The following is a 19356-nucleotide window of genomic DNA, read 5'->3' on the forward strand; positions in this document are numbered from 1 at the left end:
TAGAAAAAATATTTATTTATTTATTTATTTATTTATTTATTTATTTTGAGGGAGAGGGGCAGAGAGAGAGGGAGAGAGAATCCCAAGCAGGTTCCACACTGTCAGCTCAGAGCCTGACGTGGGGCTTGAACTCACAAACCTGAGCCAAAATCAAGAGTTGGATACTTAAGCAGCTGAGCCACCCAGGTGCCCCTAAATATATATATATATTTTTAAGTAATCTCTTTGCCCAAGGTGGGGCTCGAATTCCTGAGCTCAAGGTCAAGAGTCACATGCTCTAACAACTAAGCCAGCCAGGCAACACCCTGCCGCCTTTAACCTTTGTTGACAACTCTTGAATATAAGGTAGATGTTGGTCTCTGACCCGACTAAAATGCTCCGTTCTCATGATTAACTCTTAGTGATCAAGATGCTTTGGGTTGTTTCTCCTGCAGCATGAGATTTATTATGTTCATACAAAATCAATTACCTTAGTTTGTCATTTTAAAGTTTCCAGCTACGTGGGGCGCCTGGGTGACTCAGTCGGTTAAGTGGCCGACTTCGGCTCAGCTCATGATTTCGAGGTCCATGGGCTCAAGCCCCGCGAGGGGCTCTGTGCTAACAGCTCAGAGCCTGGAGCCTGTTTCAGATTCTGTGTCTCCCTCTCTCTGACCCTCCCTATTCATGCTCTGTCTCAAAAATAAATAAACGTTAAAAAAATTTTTTTTTAATTAAATAAAATAAAGTCTCCAGCTACGGGCGCCTGGGTGGCTCAGCCGGTTAAGGGTCCGACTTCGGCTCAGGTCGTGATCTCACAATTTATGCATTGGAGTCCTGAGTCAGGGTCTGTGCTGACAGCTCAGAGCCTAGAGCCTGCTTCAGATTCTGTGTCTCCCTCTTTCTCTGCCCCTCCCCTGCTCATGCTCTGTCTCACCCTCTCAAAAATAAACAAACATTAAAAAAAATAAGTTTCCAGCTAGAGGCACCCTTTGCAACCTCCTACCAAAAGCAAAATGAGAAAGGCACACTGGCTGCCTGATGCTGCAGCATGTAAATCTGTGTGTGTGTGTGTGTGTGCGTGTGTGTGTGTGTGTGTGTGCGTGTGTGTGTGTGTGTGTGTGTGTGTGTGTGTGTGTTTGGGGGGAGGCACTTCTTCCTAACCATCCAAGCAGGAAGGCTTGCTTTCTTCTAAAGAAAACAAACAGCTACCCCTCTGCAGGCCTGACTGTGAGCTGAGCAGGTCTCAAAATGGAACTGCCACAATGTTTTGGCAATTATTGGATGTGGAGGCCGTGTCTGGATTACATGGATTCTCTCCTTCTTCCCTTTCAATATCTTAGCATTCAGACCACATCTCTCAGGAAGCTCTCCCCCACTCCCCTGGGAGTTTGTTGCTTTCAAAAAGCACTTAAAAAAAATCTGATCGTATATTCTGATATTTGATTCCAAAAACATCACCATAGTGGGGTGCTCTTTATAAACTTTCTCCAAAAGAGACAAGTATTTCTGAACAACTTTCATACAAAGGTTTGCCCTCAGCAGTTTGTAGCTGTCTGGGGACTTGTCCTTGAAAGATATCCTCTTAGGGACAAAAAGTGGGGTTTTGGATGTGCTTTAGGTTTTAGGATGTAAGGTGTGGAACAGGCAGGTGCCTGCTTGCTTCGGCAGCACATATACTAAAATGGATACAGATCCTGAGAAGATTAGCATGGCCCCTGGGCAAGGAAGAGATGAAAATTCCTGAAGCGTTCCATATCAGAAACCAAACAAACAAATGAAAAAGAGCTCGAGCAGATATTCCCTTTAAAAGGACTCACATAGGGACACCTGGGTGGCTCAGTCGGTTTAGCGTCCAACTCAATTTCAGCTCAAGTCATGATCTCATGCTTGTGAGATCAAACCCCACGTCGGGCTCCATGCTGATAGTGTGGAGCCTGCTTGATATTCTCTCTCTCCTCTCTCTTTGCCCCTCCTCTGTTCATGTGCGCATGCTCTCTCTCAAAATATTAAAAAGATTTTTTTAAATGACACACCGTGTATGTGGAGGGTGGAAGGGTGGGTAATATAGGGGAACTCTCTGTACTGTCTCCTCAGTTTCTCTGTAAATCTAAAACTGTTCTCAAAATAAAGTCTATTAATTTTATTTATTTATTTATAATTTTTTTAGTGTTTATTTTTAAGAGACGGAGAGACAGAGTATGAGTGGGGAAGGGTCAGAGAGAGAGAGGGAGATACAGAGTCGGAAGCAGGCTCCAGGCTCAGAGCTGCCAGCACAGAGCCTAACGTGGGGCATGAACCCACCAGCTGCGAGATCATGACCTGAACCGAAGTCAAACACCCAACGGATTGAGCCACCCAGGCGCCCCAAGTCTATTAATTTTTTTAAAAGGCACAGATACTGGAATTGTAATAAAATTTGTGTTGCCATGTTGTCCTAATCATTAGTCATCCAGGTAGGGGTGGAGGCTGAAGTTTACAGGCGATGGTGAAAAACACACCAGGAAACTTTCAATCCAATGTGACAGGAAGAGGGGAAAGTCAGAGCAGGAGGCCTGGCATGAGCCAGAGTGGCCCTTCTTCAACACGACTCCAGCCTGTTAACATGACAGGCTATAGTCCGCTGACTGTGCTTGGTGCTCACGAGAGATCTAAAATATAAAACACCTGTTCGCTTAAGGTTATGCAGTCGATCGAAGGGGCACCTGGGTGGCTCAGTCGGTTAAGCGTTCGACTTCGGCTCAGGTCATGATCTCACATTCCGTGAGTTCGAGCCCCGCGTCGGGCTCTGTGCTGACAGCTCGGAGCCTGGAGCCTGTTTCAGATTCTGTGTCTCCCTCTCTCTGACCCTCCCCCGTTCATGCTCTGTCTCTCTCTGTCTCAAAAATAAATAAACGTTAAAAAAAAGGTTATGCAGTCGATCAATCAAAGGAAACAACTGGTTAGAGAGAAAGAATTTTAATCAATGGGTTAAAAAACATACGTAACCGTGTTGAACATAATAGATGTAAGACTAAACTGGCGAATACACGAATTGTTCTGTGTGGTATGAGCCAATGAGCCACCATGAGCCAATCTGATAATCACAGTCTGACCATTCATTGCTAGAAAGCTTTGACGCAAGACTTTTTAAACACAGCACACTCCCAGAATAGGTTTAAAACAGAATTTGAGCTCTTAAAGTTAATTTGCACATAATTTTAGAAAGACTATCTATTGGTTAGAATGAGGTATATCTGTGCTGTGGGTTCATGAATACACACCTCAATTTCTGATAAAGGAAGCTTTTGTATACATCATAATATAATTTCACTTTATGAAAAAAAACCTGATTCATGAGGTATGAGTCCCGAGGGCATGCATGCAATGTAAGCACACAGCGTAAGGTCAGTGCACCATGAGCACGCAACGCAGTGTACCCCAAGTCACACAACTCCCCTCATTACGTGTCTAGCCCCACTGCCAATGACGCTACTGTGTGGCCAAGGCCCCCTATGGGTACGTGTATATGTGCAAGGAGGGGTACACCGTCATGGCGGCACGGCCTCTCTTTGTGGCAGGATATCTGTTCCTGGACCAGTGTGACTTCATATCTGGAGCTGGCTCTTGGCTGGAGTTTGTGATTCTCTTGGGAGAGCACGACACTGTGGATCTTGGCTTCTCCGTCTGGGCAAACAAGATATAAAAGTTGAATCACTTTATGTTGCGATTTCTGAAGTCATAGTTAGGGTCGGGGTTGGTTTAACGAGGAGTTAGTGAGAAGTATTTGCGTTTCTCCCCAAATGCCGAAGTACAGTCATTGATGTTGTTCCAGAGCACAGAGGAATCAAGCATTTGCCCTAATCCTTCAGAGAGCCGAAGAAGGGTTGGTCTGTGGGCAATATTTTAATTGCCCTGAGTTCAACGACTACATTTCATAAGCTGTCTAGAGACATTACACAGAGGGAAGAACTCAGTCTTTCAAGGTGGAGGCTGCCCCATTGTTTTCACTTCTGCTTACCTATACCTGCAAGTTAAACGCCCATGTTAGAGAAACGTTCCACCAGAAATTGTAAGAAAAGGAAGGTAGAGGTCTGGATGGCATTCACCCGCCATCTGGGTTTAACTGAACCCCCCGTTACGTGTTATTGCCCAATTAGCAGGTTTCAGCTGTGGGATAAGGTGTGAGCAACCTGGTGACGTCCTGAGCGAATGCTGAAGACGAGAGGGGGCAGTTCGTGGCTCATTTGCCTGTCAGGACCGAAATCCTCTCTGATTTGATTCACCTGTACCTCTCTTCCCACTGCTGTCCCGGTTCTGTCAGGCCACGGGGGTTGGACTTCATCCTCCCGGAGGATGGCGGACTGAAGGGAGGGATTATGTCTTACAGTCCTCAAGGGGCCCTGCCCCTCGTAGACTCTCCATAAGCTACTGATGGCTACCCGGGAGCGCCAACCTGAGAAGTCCCGAACAGCAGCCTTGGGAAGCCAGCAGGGACGTCACCCTGGGAGAGCCGTCCATTCTCTCTAGTTTGCCCACGTTACTCCAGCGGTGCTCACGCTGTTCGCCGCGGGCACACGTGAGCAGCACCCGCCCAGAGACATACCCAGAGCTCTCGGCTTACTAGCTGTTTCTCCACTTCTTTTTCCTCCTTCTCAGGAAGGAATATGCCAGTGCAAATGAGCAAGAGAGATGTTATTAGGGGATAACGATGAACTCGTTCTAACTTAGTCCTTTTAAAAAGGAAACCATTCACAATCCTCGGTATCGAACGATCACTGGTAACACTGGCCGGGAGGCACACCTCAAGACTGAGACTGAGGGCGGCGCCCGGGTTTGTTGTTACCATCTCCTAGGGCTGAGAACCAATGCGTTATTCACTATCGCTGTTTCACCTGAAATGCTGCCATGGAGTTACAAAAGAATAGCCGCCGAACGAATGTTTGTTGAAATAAAACTAAATTCTCCACGGCAAGCTTTGAGCTCTAGGGGGGAGGGATTCCTCCTATCCTGGGGTGCCTCGTGGGCTGCGCCCCCTGGTGGCCAGGGGCTCAGTAGCTGCGCGGGGGCAAAACGCCTCAGCTGTGCCCCGAGCAACACCAACCCTAGGAGGTGAACTGTGCACCATGGATCACCAACCCCCCCTGGATCACACAAGGCACTTGAAAACCAAGTCAAATTAATTGCTGGCGTATAGGTGTGTATATATAGATTAGTGACATACCTGCATTCTCTCTTTATTCTTTGTCAGAATCAAGGAGGTCATTTTTGATGGGTCCAGCGAGGTGCCCTTGTCTCTTCCATGTAACTGTGACTGAAATAGATGAGCACTTTCTCACTACATTTTCCACTTGCACGAATGTGATTATATAGAATATACATTGGGTGGCATTTAAAAAAATTTTTTTTAAGGTTTATTTATTTTTGAGAGAGAGAGAGAGTCAGAGCAGAGCAGGGGAGGGGCAGAGAGAGAGGGGGAGAGGGTCTTAAGCATGCTCCACACTGTCATCACAGAGCCCAATGTAGGGCTTGAACCCACAAACCATGAGATCATGATCTGAGCTGAAATCAAGAGTCAGATGTTCAACCAACTGAACCACCCAGGCGCCCCTACACTAGGTGTTTTTTTTATTCACACATGTTAATTCATTACACTGCTGTAACACGGAAAGAGAGTCAAGACACAAATGAACAATAATTCAAAGAAAAGAAGGAAACTACTTATTTATGGACTGCCTACCAGATGCCAGGCATTTTACACAGTTTCACATCTACTTTTCTCAACATTTATGATGTGGAGATTATTACTCCAATATTTTAGAGGCAGAAACTGAGTCCCAGGGTGGTTCAGTAACTCAAGGAAAGTGACAGTAAGGCTGGAATTTGAACTCAAGAGGGACTTGAAAGCTGTGATCTTGCCACTGTCACACCAGACACCAAATTGCCCTCCATGCCTAACAGAGCCAGCTCGGTGGGGGTTCTTTGGTGTGACAGAGTGAGACCTCATTATGTCACTGTTAAACACAGGGTAGCATTCTGCAGGAAAAGGGCCTATTTTGCACCCTGTCTACTAAGAGTTGTATACTATTATATGAAAACTTATTTATTTTTAAAATTTTTAAACGTTTATTTATTTTGCGAGAGAGCATTTGTGTGAGCAGGAGAGGAACAGAGAGAAGGGGAGAGAGAGAGAGACTCCCAAGCAGGTTCTGCAGTGTCAGCGCTGAGTCCCACGCAGGGCTCGATCTCACCAATTATGAAATCATGACTTGAGCTGAAATCAAGAGTCAGATGCTCAACTGACTGAGCCACCCAGGCGGCCCTTATTTTTTTATTTTTACTTTTTTTAAAGTTTATTATTTAAGTAATCCCTATACCCAACGTGGGGCTTAAACTCATGATACCAAGATCAAGAGTTGCATGCTCTTCTGACTGAGCCAGGCAAGCGCCCCACCAAAACTTGTTTTTATACATCAAAAACACAAATTTTTTTTTCAATTTTTTTCAACATTTATTCATTTTTGAGAGTGAGAGAGACAGAGCATGAGTGGGGGAGGGGCAGAGAGAGAGGGAGACACAAAATCAGAAGCAGGCTCCAGGCTCTGAGCTGTCAGCACAGAGCCCGACGCGGGGCTCGAACTCACTGACCGCGAGATCATGACCCAAACTGAAGTCGGATGCTCAACCGACTGAGCCACCCAGGTGCCCCCCAAAAAACACAAGTATCTTATAGGTACATAATTCCAAAGTACTAAAAAAATGATTGGGTGCCTTTCCTCTGTGCTCCTTCTGCATCCTACTCTGTGATGTAATTTCCTGCTTCTTTGTTAAAATCCCCAGTAGACTCTAAGGTCCCTAAGGCAGAGATGGTGTTTTGTTCGATGTTGCATTCCCAGCACACAGGAGAGCGTGTGGCATGTGGGGTCACACAGTACAATTTGTTGACTGCAGGGGTGGACAGATGATGAAACCACCTGTTCTTATGCTCTGGGTAAAAAAATCACAAACCACCAATATCCGTCGTCAGACTTCAGTGGTGTCTACTCCAAAGCAGTGTCAGTGTCCCCACTGATTTTAATGTTTCCCTGCTCCTGGTGGCATTGACAGGGAAGAGTGACATAGGGGGCTATTGTATTCTTCAGCCTGTGGGACAGATGTGCTAATTGGAAAAATCAGAGAATCTACAACAAAGAGTCAAAGACGGAACAGAATAGAGAGCTCAGAAATAAACTCATGAATATATGGTGCATTAATTTTTTACAAAAGAGCCAAGCATTTACAACAGGGAAAAATGGTCTCTTCAACAAACAGTATTGGAAAAACTAGATGTCCACATGCAAAATAATGAAACTGTACCCCTATCTTGTATCACACACGAAAGTCAACTCAAAATGGGTTAAAGAGTTATACTTAAGACCTGAAACCGTCAAACTCCTAGAAGAAAACACAGGAGGTAGGCTTCTCGACAATGGTTTAGGCAATGATTTTTTGGATTTGATCCCCAAAGCAAAAATAAACAAGTGGGACTAGAGCAAACTAAAAAGCTTCTGCATGGCAAATCATCAATAAAATCAGAAGGCAGGGGCACCTGGCTGGCTCAATCGGTAGAGCGTGTGAACCTTGATCTCAGTGTTGTGAGTTTAAACTCTATGTTGGGGGTAGAGATTACTTAAAAAATTTTTTTTGAACCTAAAAAAAAAAAACAAAATCAGAAGGAAACCTATGGAATGAGAAAATATTTGCAAATAATATTATTCAGTCTTAAAAAAGAAGGAAATCCTGCCATCTGTGACAACATGGATGAAATTAGAGGGCATCGCGCTGAGTGAAATAAGCCAGACAGAAAAAGACAAACACTGCCTGGTATCACTTATGTGTGGAACCGAAAAAAAAAAGGTCAAACTCATAGAAACAGAGAGTAGAATGGTGGTTGCTGGGGAGTGGAGGGAATAGGCAGAAGATGGTAAAAGACCATAAACTTTCAGTTATTAAAGAAAAAAATGGTAACTATGTGAAGTGGTGGGAACTCAGTGGTGGGAACCTTCTCACAGTGTGTACAGATATCAAATATCACATTGTACACTTTAAATATATTACCCCCCCAAAAGTGTTTTTTTAACGTTTATTTATTTTGAGAGCAAGCAAGAGAGAGACAGAGTGGGAAAGGGGCAGAGAGAGAGAGAAGGAGAGAGAATCCCAAGCGGGCTCCCCACTGTGAGCCCAGAGCCCCACTCGGGGCTCGATCTCATGAACTGTGAGTTCATGACTTAAGCCAAAATCAAGAGTCAGGCGTTTAACCAAATGGGCCACTCAGGCGCTCTGTGTAGGAGTTAAAAGTTTTGACACATTCTCCATGTGGAAGTTAAAAAAAAAAAAAAAGGTCAGGCAAAACTACTACCTCATTCAACCTTGGTTTTTCATTTCTCATCGCTGAAGAACTGGCATTCTCTGAATTTCTGAAAAAGGTAGGCTGTTTTTGCAGGGCAGAAGAAGCAAACCCTGCCCTTTCCTGGAAGGACTGAGTGCAAAGAGAATATTTTTCAATTGATCCATTGCAATTAATCTACTTATAATCGACCCAATCCACCCAACAGTAAAATGCCCACATCGGAAAGCATTTTCATCTTTAGGAAACAATGGCCGCTGGGAGAAGACTGGGAAGGAGCCAGCCTGGACGAGGCCTGACACCTCGGCCACGCAGCAACCCTGGGCTAGCTCCAGCCACCACTTCTCCAGCACCCCCGTTTCTTCTGGAAATCCAGACATGGCCAAAATCCAGACCAGAGTGCCATGGCAGAGGGTAGTGCAGGGGCCAGGGTGGAAATCTGCTCAGAGATGTCCAGAGGACCCATGGAAGAGCTCTGAACTCAAAATAGCTTCCCTCTACCCCATTCCCCATTCCCTTTCTGGTTGAGAGTAAACGTTAACCCCCTGTCCTGCTCCCGCTCTGGAATTCTCTTTAACCAGACCACAGAAGTAGGCAACAGAGCCTTCTTACCAGGGCATCTTCTGTTAACTTTAACTCCTGCATCCAATTATTTTTCTCATACTGTTCATTTCGCTGTTTCCTAGTCTGAAGCAGCTTCTTTTTTTTCTTCTTATACATCTTCTTCTTTTGATTCAACTGTTCCAAAAAGCACAGAGAACCTAGTCGTTGAGGATTCCGGAGGAAATGACCACCTGCGTGCAGCACTCTTTTACACAACACTCAAGACAGGAGAGCTGCCCCGGGACGTGGGCCCTCACGGTGCCTAACTGCTGCTGGCTCGGAGGACGAACAGTTCAGTTGCCTTGTTACCAGAGTCCGCTCCCCATTTAACACCCCCAAATCCCACTATTGCAGGTATGCTGCCAAAGGGACACCTATATCAATATCCAAATATCTGTGCTTTACAATATGAAACCAGATTACTTATGGCAATAATGTCAGGTACAGACAATACTGATATCGGGTGTGTAGTTAAGAGTCAGTCTGGCTGTTACACAAGGTGGCTTTAATAATTAAGCAAGTGAAGCTCAGGACTGATTTTCCAGGGACCTGTTGAGTGGCGACGCTTATATCGATGTTGTAAATGCAGCTGAAAAAATTATAGGGTCCAGTCTGATTTGGCAGGCTCCATCTGACACAGCCTTAATCTCACCCTATGAGAGAGTTATTTCTTCTTCTTCCTTTTTTTTTTTTTTTTTTTTTTTTTTTGAGAGAGAGTGAGTAGGATAAAGGGGCAGAGGAGGAGAGAGAGAGAATCTTAAGCAAGCAGATCCCAAGCTCAGTACGGAGCCTGACGTGGAGCTCAATCCCACGACCTTGGGATCATGACCGAGGCTGAAATCTAGAGATGGACACTCAACTGACTGAGCCACCCAGGTGCCTTGTATGATGGAGGTATTTATTAATGCAACTATGAAATTATGTGCATAATGAACCACAACAAATATATCATCTATGTAATAAGATCTGTGAATGAGATGGGGCAAAGAAAATTTAATACATGGAAGTATAAAAAACTATCTAAAACTATATGAATAAAAAAACACTTTTTTGGGGCACCTGGCTAGCTTAATTGGTTAAGCATCTGACTCTTGATTTTGGCTCAGCTTATGATCTCATGGCTCATGGGATCAAGCCCCGACTCGGGCTCCAAGCTGACAGTGCAGACCCTGCGTGGGATTCTCTCCCTCCCCTTCTCTCTGCCCTTCCCCTGCTTATGTTCTTCCTCTCTCCTTCTCTCTTTCTCAAAATAAATAAAATAAACTTAAAAAAAGAAACACTTTTTTTTTTTTAAAGTATGGGTCTTTTTAACAACCTCTATCTCTTGAAATAGTTTTGTTTTTGTTTTTTTAGGTAAACTCTACACCCAATATGGGGCTTGAAACCCCAAGATCAAGAGACAACCTCTATCTCTTAAGATGTTTTCACTTTTAGGGGCACCTAGGTGGCTCAGTTGGATAAATGTCCGACTTTGGCTCAAGTCATGATCTCATGGTTCCTGAGTTCAAACCCTATGTCGGGCTCTGTTCTGATGGCTTGGAGCCTGGAGCCCACTTCCGATTCTGTGTATCCTCTCTCTCTCTCTCTCTCTCTCTCTCTCTCTCTCTCTCTACCCCTCTCCCACTCGTACTCTGTCTCTCTCTCTCAAGAGTAAAAACAATTTTTTAAAAAAGATGCTTTTCAGTTTTAAACTTTTTAAAAAATTTTGTTGACTTTGTAGTCAACATGGAGTCTTCACATTTTTTTCTCCTAGATTTTCAAAGGAAAGTTATTAAAAACAAATAAATAGGGGCGCCTGGGTGGCTCAGTTAGTTAAGCAACCGACTTTGGCTCAGGTCATGATTTCAGGATTCGTGAGTTTGAGCCCCACATCGGGCTTTCTGCTGACAGCTCAGAGCCTGGAGCCTGCTTTGGATTCTGTGTCTCCCTCTCTCTCTCTGCCCCTCCCTTGCTCTCTCTCTCTCTCTCTCTCTCTCTCTCTCAAAAATAAATAAAACACTTAAATAAATAAATAAAAGGAAAGTGATAAAGGACAAAATGAAAGACTCCAGGGCAGGGTAACCAGTTAGGATGCTATTGCTATATTTTCTATAGATTCTAGGATAGTTGGAAAATTCCACCAAATTATCCAGGAGACTCATGCTTTCCTTAAGGCTGCTACTTCCTGAGTGGAAGAGTCTGATAATCTTACCTCATCTGCTACGTTCAGTAGGTGAACAGGGAGACCATCTGAGAGGGAACTATCAGAACCACTGGTGCTGTTTCCAGAAGGAAAGAAGAAAGGGAGATGCCTGTTATTAATGTCTAGGACATATACATTTGCCAGACTGGCAGCGTGGGAGTAGAATATCCAGTCTGCTATTTGCTCCCAGTGCCTGCATTTCAATGACCAGCAATTCCGGACAAGCACATTCATTCATTCATTCTGAACACCTACTACGTGCCAGGCAGGGCATCGAGCGCAGAGATGAGCATGACCAAGCCCTTGGCCCCAAGGAGTCTGTAATCCATGTGGCAAAGTAAGTACTGGCCAGGTGGGCAAAGCTGCCCATGGCAGTGACTGTGGGACGCTGTGCAGCTCTAGAGAATAACAGACTATGATTTGTTTGAAAGCGGGGCTTGTTTCATTCATTCCTGTCTGGCCAGGTCCAGTTCAGAGAGCAAGGAGCCTCCCGGGTACTCTTTAAAACTGCGTTGAATATATACATAAACATATTTGATAACAAGGAATCTGTAGGTTATTACCTACGGGAATATTACTTTTATTATCTCAATTCCCACTTCAAAAGTTGTGGATGCAGGTCCAGACGGATCTGAAGTCTTCCCCCACAGAGGGTCAGCTCCCCCTTCCTTCAAGGGCTAGGATGAATGAGGACTTGGATTCTCCATCCCTGTGTCCTTCATCATGTCCATTGTTTAAGTGTCCCATTATACATCCCCCTCTCCCGGGGTGTGCGTGGCCAGAAGCCAGAGCTGGGCTCTAGAACATGGCCTCCATGTACAAAAAAGTGTCTTAGGCACAAAACTCAGATCTCCTGGGAAAAGAGCATTTCAAACCATTCTTTTGCTCAGGACTTTCATCCTGTTCATGCTCCACCTCCCTCCCTTCAGTCCACAATGAGGAACCCCACGGTAAGACAGCGGGAAGAACACCCTCTCTTCTCAGATCTAATTCCCAATTCCCTGTTCTCAAAAGGCTTTTCTAGTCTGAGGAATAGGAATATTATCCACTACTGGATAATAGTCTCTGAAGTCCCTTTTGGAGATAACGGAAAACTATTAGTCAACGGGATAAAAACATTAGATGCGGCATGCCACGGAAAACGTTGAAAACCATGGACGTGCACACACAGGGCACACTCAAACTGGGCTTGGACACTCGCAGTCTGCTTTTCTGGGTAATGGTGAGAATGGAGAGGTGGAGACCCATGGAGGCCCGTGATAGCTGGCTTCCTGTTCAGATGCCGGCAAAATGGTTTCAATAATTCTTAACTAAATGTATCTTAACTAAATGTGTCCCTGCTAAGCCAGCTAGGATGCAGTCTCCCTGTTTCGGAGTGGACTCCCCCCGGGCTCGGTACCAAGAGGTTGACATGCAGGGGCATTTTGTTTTTGAGGCTGAGATGAAGAGTGGTTCATGCAGTGGTCCTGGAGAGCAAGGCAAAGAATTCTGGAAGAGTGGAAGAGGCAACGTGGTGAATGGGGCACACTGCCTGGCCTGATGGTCTGACTTGAGGTTCCTAAGGACACATTTGGGAGACTCAGCCAGCAGAACTGCTTTAGGGCCCAGATGTCAACTCTATGTCCACAGAGAGTAGGAAGGAGAGCCTTCGACTGTCCACCACAGTCTACAGCGCAGCCTCTGTCATGTCCAGCCCAGAAATCTTCTGACTGAGGGCAGCTGGGATGGGTATGAGGCACCTTGGCCAGTAAGCTGGAGTAGAAGGTGTTCCTGCCCACCTGTCAGATACTCACCCACCTGGTAGGCTTCCTAAAATAGTTGAAGAGATTATGAGTGTGGGGCTGAGACCTTACAAACTAAATTAATTCAACAAATATTTATTGAGCTCTCCCTATGTGCCGGGTACTCTGCACATGAGATACAGAGGTGAACAAAATAAAGATCTCTGACCTTGTGGGACCTACATCCAATAGGAGGAAACAGATAATACATAATAAACACAATAGAGATGTAAATGACCTAAGACAGACAGAAGGTGATAACATGCTATGGAAAAAAAGTAGAGTACCTCAGGGAGATAGGGAATAGTGGCAGGAGGGCAAAGGCAGGGGAGCAAGTGGCAGTATTAGAGTAATGAGGGTAGGCCACATTGACAAATTTTACATTTAAACAAAGACTGGAAGGAGGTGAAGGAATGAGCCATGTAGGTATCTGCGGGAAGAGCATTCTAGGCAGCTGGGACTGCTAGTGTAAAGGCCCTGGGGCAGAAGAGGGCCTGGCAAGTCTGAAGAAGAATGAGGCCAGTGTAGCCATAGAGAGAGGTGTGTGAAAGGGTGAGGGTGGAGGTTATAAGGTGTCAGGTGGCTAGATCCTATAGCCTGTCAGCCATTGTAGGGTCCTGGTCTTTCTACCTCATTTGCTGGATCCTCCCTATCTTTGTGGCCTGTGCGCTGTGTACCCTGCTTAGACTTGGACCTCCTATTTACTCGAGCTGCACGTACTCCCTTGGGATTTCACCTAGTCTTAAGGTTTAAACATCATCTATCCAATGATGACTCTATTTGACCTCTCCAGCGAACTACACACTCATATATTCAACTGCCTATTTAATATCTCCATTTAGATGCCTAATAGACATCTCAGACTGAACATGTCCAACACTAGCCTCCTGACCTTCACCGCTCCCCTAACCTTCTCCACCACCTTAATCTTTCCCATCTCACTTAAAAGGCAACTCCATCCAATCAATTATGGACTCATTCTCTTTCTTTCATGCTCCATATCTCATCCATAAGAAAATCCTAATGTGGGGCGCCTGGGTGGCGCAGTCGGTTGGGCGTCCGACTTCAGCCAGGTCACGATCTCTCAGTCCGTGGGTTCGAGCCCCGCGTCAGGCTCTGGGCTGATGGCTCAGAGCCTGGAGCCTGTTTCCGATTCTGTGTCTCCCTCTCTCTCTGCCCCTCCCCCATTCATGCTCTGTCTCTCTCTGTCCCAAAAATAAATAAATGTTGAAAAAAAAAAAAAAAAAAAAAAAAAAAAAAAGAAAATCCTAATGTTTGAAACTTCAAAATATATCCAGAATCCAACCAATTCATACACCCCCAACCACTACAACTACTCATGTCTAGACCACCACCTGCATTTACCTGTATTATTGCAAGAGCCTCCAAATGCATGTCCCTGCTTACACCTTTCCTCTCTACAATCTATTTTCCACATAGCAGCCAGGGTATTCCCACTGAAACTAAAACCCAAGTCAGAACACGACACTTCTCTATTTAAAACTTTCCAAAAGCTTTCGTCTCCCTTGGAGTGAAAGACAAAGGCTTTACAACTGCCTCAAGGCCCTACACGCACGGCCTGCCCATCTCCCTAACCTAGAAAAGATGCTGTCAAAGAGCAGGCACTCAATACGTAGTTGCTGAAGAAATGATATATATTTAAGTGCACTACAATTTATTCAATATTTTGCACCTTTGGCTCAACCAACAAAACAACAGAGCAAACGAAAACAATAAAAAAATAGAACTTGTCTGGTTTTTCCTTGTGGATTTTTTTTTTTTTTTTTTTTTGAGGGAGGGAGTGAGTGCTCTCGTACATAGGAGGGGCAGAGAGAGAGAGAGAGAGAGAGGATCCCAAGCAGGCTCCCACATGGTCAGTGTCAGCACGGAGCTCCAAACCAACAATTGTGAGATCATGACCTGAGCCAAAACCAAGAGCTGGCCATTTAACTGGCTGAGGCACTCCGGTGCCCCTCTCTGGTTTTTCTTTGAAATGAAGTTTCATTTCATTACCTGGATTCAATGTCAGACAAGCAGATGTCACTCCAACTTCCTTCTAAATCCATATCTTGTCCAAGCTCATTGAATTTCTTATGGATTTCTTGTTGTAAGAGCTCTTTAAGCTCTGTTAGGCACTGTATGAACTGTGGAAATCAATAAAAGGACATTTTTGATTATTCACTTATTTATATGTCAAATATTTACTAAGCATATGCGGAAAGGCACTTTATTTATTGCTGGGGACATAAAGATGTGTGAGTGGTAACCTCTGCTTCTAAGGACATGTTAACATATAAATTACATGAGCTGCAGTAAAAGTGTTTCTCGGGCAGAACATCAGTGAATTTTATGCCTTAGGTGCTTTTCCCTGGCTATGGACAATAACAAACTTCTTAAACAATTCAACGGTCTGATTTATTGTATTTTTGTAAATAGCAAGGAAGGAAACATTAGAATGGGGTTGTTCAGATTTTGGCTTATGGCAGATGTGATATAACAGGCTGTATTGTGGCTGATTCTCTTTTAAATATTTTTTTATTAAAGGGGCACCTGGGTGGCTCAGTTGGTTAAGTGTCCAACTCTTGATTTTGGCTTAGGTCATGATCTCACAGTTTGAGAATTCGAGCCCCCAACGGGCTCTGTGCTGACAGCCTGGAGCCTGCTTGGGATTCTCTCTCTCCCTCTGACCCCCCCCCCCTCACACACACAATAAGTAAATAAATATTAAAAATATATAAATAAATAAACTAAAAAAAGAAGTAAGAAGAGGAAAAAACTGAGGACACAGAAAAGGGAGGAGGTAATTAATAAGGCAAGACCTTAGGGAGGCCATGGATTGAGGGGCTGGTGGGTGCACAAAGGGAAGGGTTAGTTTCAGAGAAGGGGAAGAACTCCTGCTTTTCTGGAATGCAAAATGAGGGAGAGGTGTGCTGAAGGAGGGTTGGCATGAAGGCTTCTATATTCTTGGTGAGTTATGAGGTTGCTATTTGTGGACAGTGTGCAGGCTGGGGGCTTTCTTTTACTGATTATAAAAACTTCAGAACGATATTAAGAGGAAAATAAAGACCACCTATAATCTCAGTAGGCTGACTTTGGACCCATGTGAAACTGATCACAGTAGCACCACCACATTTCTTGAACCCCATTTTTACCTTGGTTCGGTCAGGATCACAGAAATCCAGAAGGGTGTCACAAACATGATAACCTAGAGACTTTAGATCCTCAGTAGTAAAGTGAGTATCTCTTTTATTGCCTGAAAAAAAAATTCATAAACATTTCTCATTAAATAATAAGCAAATGCAAATCTAATTTATGAATAGCTCCTTAGAAACGCCACCTCTGATTCTAGAATACTGTGCTTCTGGACAGGGTCTTTCTCCTTCTAGATCTGGTTTGGTTCAGAAGAATCTGACAATGAAAAAATTTCCAATCATGATGGCCATGATTACTGAAGTTTTACTCTGTGGTAGGCACTATGCCAAGGGCTTTACGTGCATTAAGTAGTACCTATAATGCAGGTACTACTTTTATTGCCAGTTAAAAAAAAAAAAAATGAGGTTCAAAGAGTAAATGAAGTAACTGAGCCAGGATTACACAACTTGGAAATGGAGAGGCAATTCAAACCCAGATCTGCCTGATTCCCCATCAAGTATTATATTTGGGGCTATACTGCCCCACCAAGTGTTATATTTTACACTCATATTTGGGTTAGTCAAATTTGGCATAAGGCGCAGTTAAGAAAACTCTCTAGGTCAATCATCTCCCCAACATTCAAAAGGACTTCACGTCCTCAGAGCTTTGCTTGGCTTCCCCTTGTCATGCTGACCTATGATATACAAAAGAGAGCTTACCCAGTGTGGACCCCCCAAAGGTAGATTCCATGGTGTAGCTGTTCAGGATTCCCATCCGCCACATTACAACTCGTCCTGTTCCTTCTTTGCACTTTTGGACCTTAAAATTACAACTATGAAAAGAGAACTAAAGAGAAACCCAAATCCTCTGTTAATCATAAACTGGCAAATATAAGATGCCAATGACTCATTAATATAAGAATGGTTTCCCTGGGGTCTATATATTATTTCCTAAAGTATGTTCCATAAAATAGTAATAATTCTAAGGGATTACAGAGGAGAAAATTAGTGCTATGGTCATGTTGGTCAGGAGGATGAGGGGCTAACAAAATTACACAGTCTTCCTGTGCAGGACCTTTTTTTTTTTTTATTTTGAGAGAGACAGAGAGAGCGCGAGTGGAGGAGGAGCAGAGAGAATGGGAGACAGAGAATCCCAAGCAGGCTCCACGCTGCCAGCACAGAGCCCAACGTGGGGCCTGAACCCATCAAACCACGAGATCATGACCTGAGCAGAAACCTAGAGTCAGATGCTTAACCGACTGAGCCACCCAGGCACCCCCTCTCCCAAGCATTTCATTATTGTAGACTGTGAGTCTCCAAAGGGGAGAGAGTAAATTCTGTTCCTTATTGCCCGTGAACCCTTCCTTCCCTTCCCTACCTTTCCAGGGTCATTTTGCAGGACTAGGGTTCTTTGAACTCCAGTTTGGGAATGCTGGCTTACTTTGGCATTCAAGACACTAGCCACATTTCTAAGATTTATTTTCTACTCCTCTGCAACTTGAGCCCTTGGATCCAGTTGGGTTTATCCTCTACATATGATCTGGGTATGCCTCACCCCTATAATCTGCCTAGAACTGTCTCACTTCCTCATACTTAATGTTCTTGGCTCAGAGTTCAATATCCTCCATTGTCCTTCATGACCACCCCAACCCTTTTTCCTTACTTGGAGTTTGTAATGTACACTTGGCACCTATCCCGACCTATCCTATCCTGCTGAAAATGCTTTACAGTGGGAAGGCATTTCACCACCTAGTGGTTTTTAAGTGGTGCACCCTGGAATCCAGGGGTTCTACTGAGGAGCCTCAAGCCACAAAGACTGAAGGAGGCCACAAAGACTGAAGGAGGCAGAATGGGCAAGGTTCCAAGCCTGCCATCCCTCTTTAGTATAGCTCTGTTTTTAATTGTTTTAGATACTGGGTTCTGGATGTCATTTGTTTTTTAATTAAAAAACTTTTTTTTAAATGTTTTTATTTTATTTTTTGAGAGAGCATGAGTGGGGGAGGAGCAGAGAGAGAGGGGGACACAGAATCTGAAGCAAGCTCCAGGCTCCAAGCTGTTAGTACAGAGTCCGATGTGGGGCTTGAACCCATGAACCGCAAGATCATGACCTGAGCCAAAGTCGGACACTCAAGACTGAGCCACCCAGGCACCCCTAATTTTTTAAAAAATACTTATTTATTTAGAGAGAGAAAGACCAAGAGTGCAAGTGGGTGAGTGGGAGAGAGGTGGGGGGAGAGACAGAATCCCAAGCAGGCTCTGAACTGTCAGCATGTAGCCCAACATGGGGCTCGAACCCAAAACCTAAGAGATCATGACCTGAGCTGAAATCGAGTCAGACGCCTAACCAACTGAGCCACCCAGGTGCCCCTGGATGTCATTTATTTTTAATTTAAAAAACATCTTTTTTAACAAGACACATATTTGGATGCCATTTTATTTAAAGAGATCCCTAGCAAACACAGACAGGAAGATTTTTTAAAAACAAAGAGAAAAGGAAGGAAGGAAGGAAGAAAAAAATGGAGGGAGAAAGAAAAGCTTCCTCTTTCTTTTTTTTTTTTTTTTTTTAATTTATTTATTTTTTTTTAATTTTTTTTTTCCAACGTTTTTTATTTATTTTTGGGACAGAGAGAGACAGAGCATGAACGGGGGAGGGGCAGAGAGAGAGGGAGACACAGAATCGGAAACAGGCTCCAGGCTCCGAGCCATCGGCCCAGAGCCTGATGCGGGCTCGAACTCACGGACCGCGAGATCGTGACCTGGCTGAAGTCGGATGCTTAACCGACTGCGCCACCCAGGCGCCCCTTCCTCTTTCTTTTTAATGTAAGAATAGTAGATATAAAATATTTGTCACATATCTTTATAGGAGAAAATGTGCACTATCATTTAAAAACTTTTCTAAATCCAACCTCATTTATTCTTTCTTTTTGGTAAATGTTTATTTATTTGATGGGGCACCTGGGTGGCTCAGTCGGTTAAGTGACCGGCTTCAGCTCAGGTCATGATCTTACAGTTAGTGAGTTCAAGGCCCAGATTGGGCTCTTGGCTGTCAGTGTAGAACCTGCTTCAGATCCTCACTTTGCCCTCCCCCACTCCCTCTCTTTCTCTCAAAAATAAACAAACATTTGTTAAAGCAAGCGCACATGTGAGTGTGGGAGGGGCAAAGAGAGAAAGAGAATCCCAATCAGTGCAGAGCCTGACATGGGCTCAATCTCACGATTCATGAGATCACCACCTAAGCCAAAATCAAAAGTTGAGTACTTAACTGACTGAGCCACCCAGGCACCCCTAATGTCTTCTTTCTAATGAAATTATGTTTTG

General features: G+C 44.3%; 1 protein-coding gene and 1 non-coding gene across 10 annotated transcripts in view; one reads left to right on the forward strand and one right to left on the reverse strand.

Moving 5' to 3' along the window:
• Positions 1 to 1627: 1627 nt before the first annotated feature.
• Positions 1628 to 1739, forward strand: LOC131488927 (U6 spliceosomal RNA). Its single transcript, XR_009250313.1, has one exon. It is a non-coding gene; the product is annotated as a U6 spliceosomal RNA (small nuclear RNA).
• A 430-nt stretch (positions 1740 to 2169) lies between these two features.
• The window catches only part of AGBL2 (AGBL carboxypeptidase 2), a 48269-nt gene continuing 31082 nt past the window's right edge, over positions 2170 to 19356 (reverse strand). For 3 of the 9 annotated variants that reach the window (XM_058688971.1, XM_058688972.1, XM_058688969.1), the window contains 8 exons: positions 16759 to 16885; positions 16060 to 16160; positions 14921 to 15051; positions 11136 to 11202; positions 8954 to 9079; positions 8354 to 8473; positions 5180 to 5269; positions 2919 to 3642 (listed from right to left, as the gene is read on the reverse strand). In XM_058688971.1, the coding sequence (XP_058544954.1) occupies positions 3469 to 3642; positions 5180 to 5269; positions 8354 to 8473; positions 8954 to 9079; positions 11136 to 11202; positions 14921 to 15051; positions 16060 to 16160; positions 16759 to 16885 (936 nt within the window). In that variant the 3' untranslated portion in view covers positions 2919 to 3468. Of the gene's footprint in view, positions 2628 to 2918; positions 3983 to 5174; positions 5270 to 8353; positions 8474 to 8953; positions 9080 to 11135; positions 11203 to 14920; positions 15052 to 16059; positions 16161 to 16758; positions 16886 to 19356 lie in introns of those variants that run through there. The other 6 variants (XM_058688976.1, XM_058688973.1, XM_058688974.1 and 3 more) reach the window with 5 other exon arrangements.

The sequence above is a fragment of the Neofelis nebulosa genome, chromosome 10, assembly GCF_028018385.1.
Source record: "Neofelis nebulosa isolate mNeoNeb1 chromosome 10, mNeoNeb1.pri, whole genome shotgun sequence".
Lineage (NCBI taxonomy): Eukaryota > Metazoa > Chordata > Mammalia > Carnivora > Felidae > Neofelis > Neofelis nebulosa.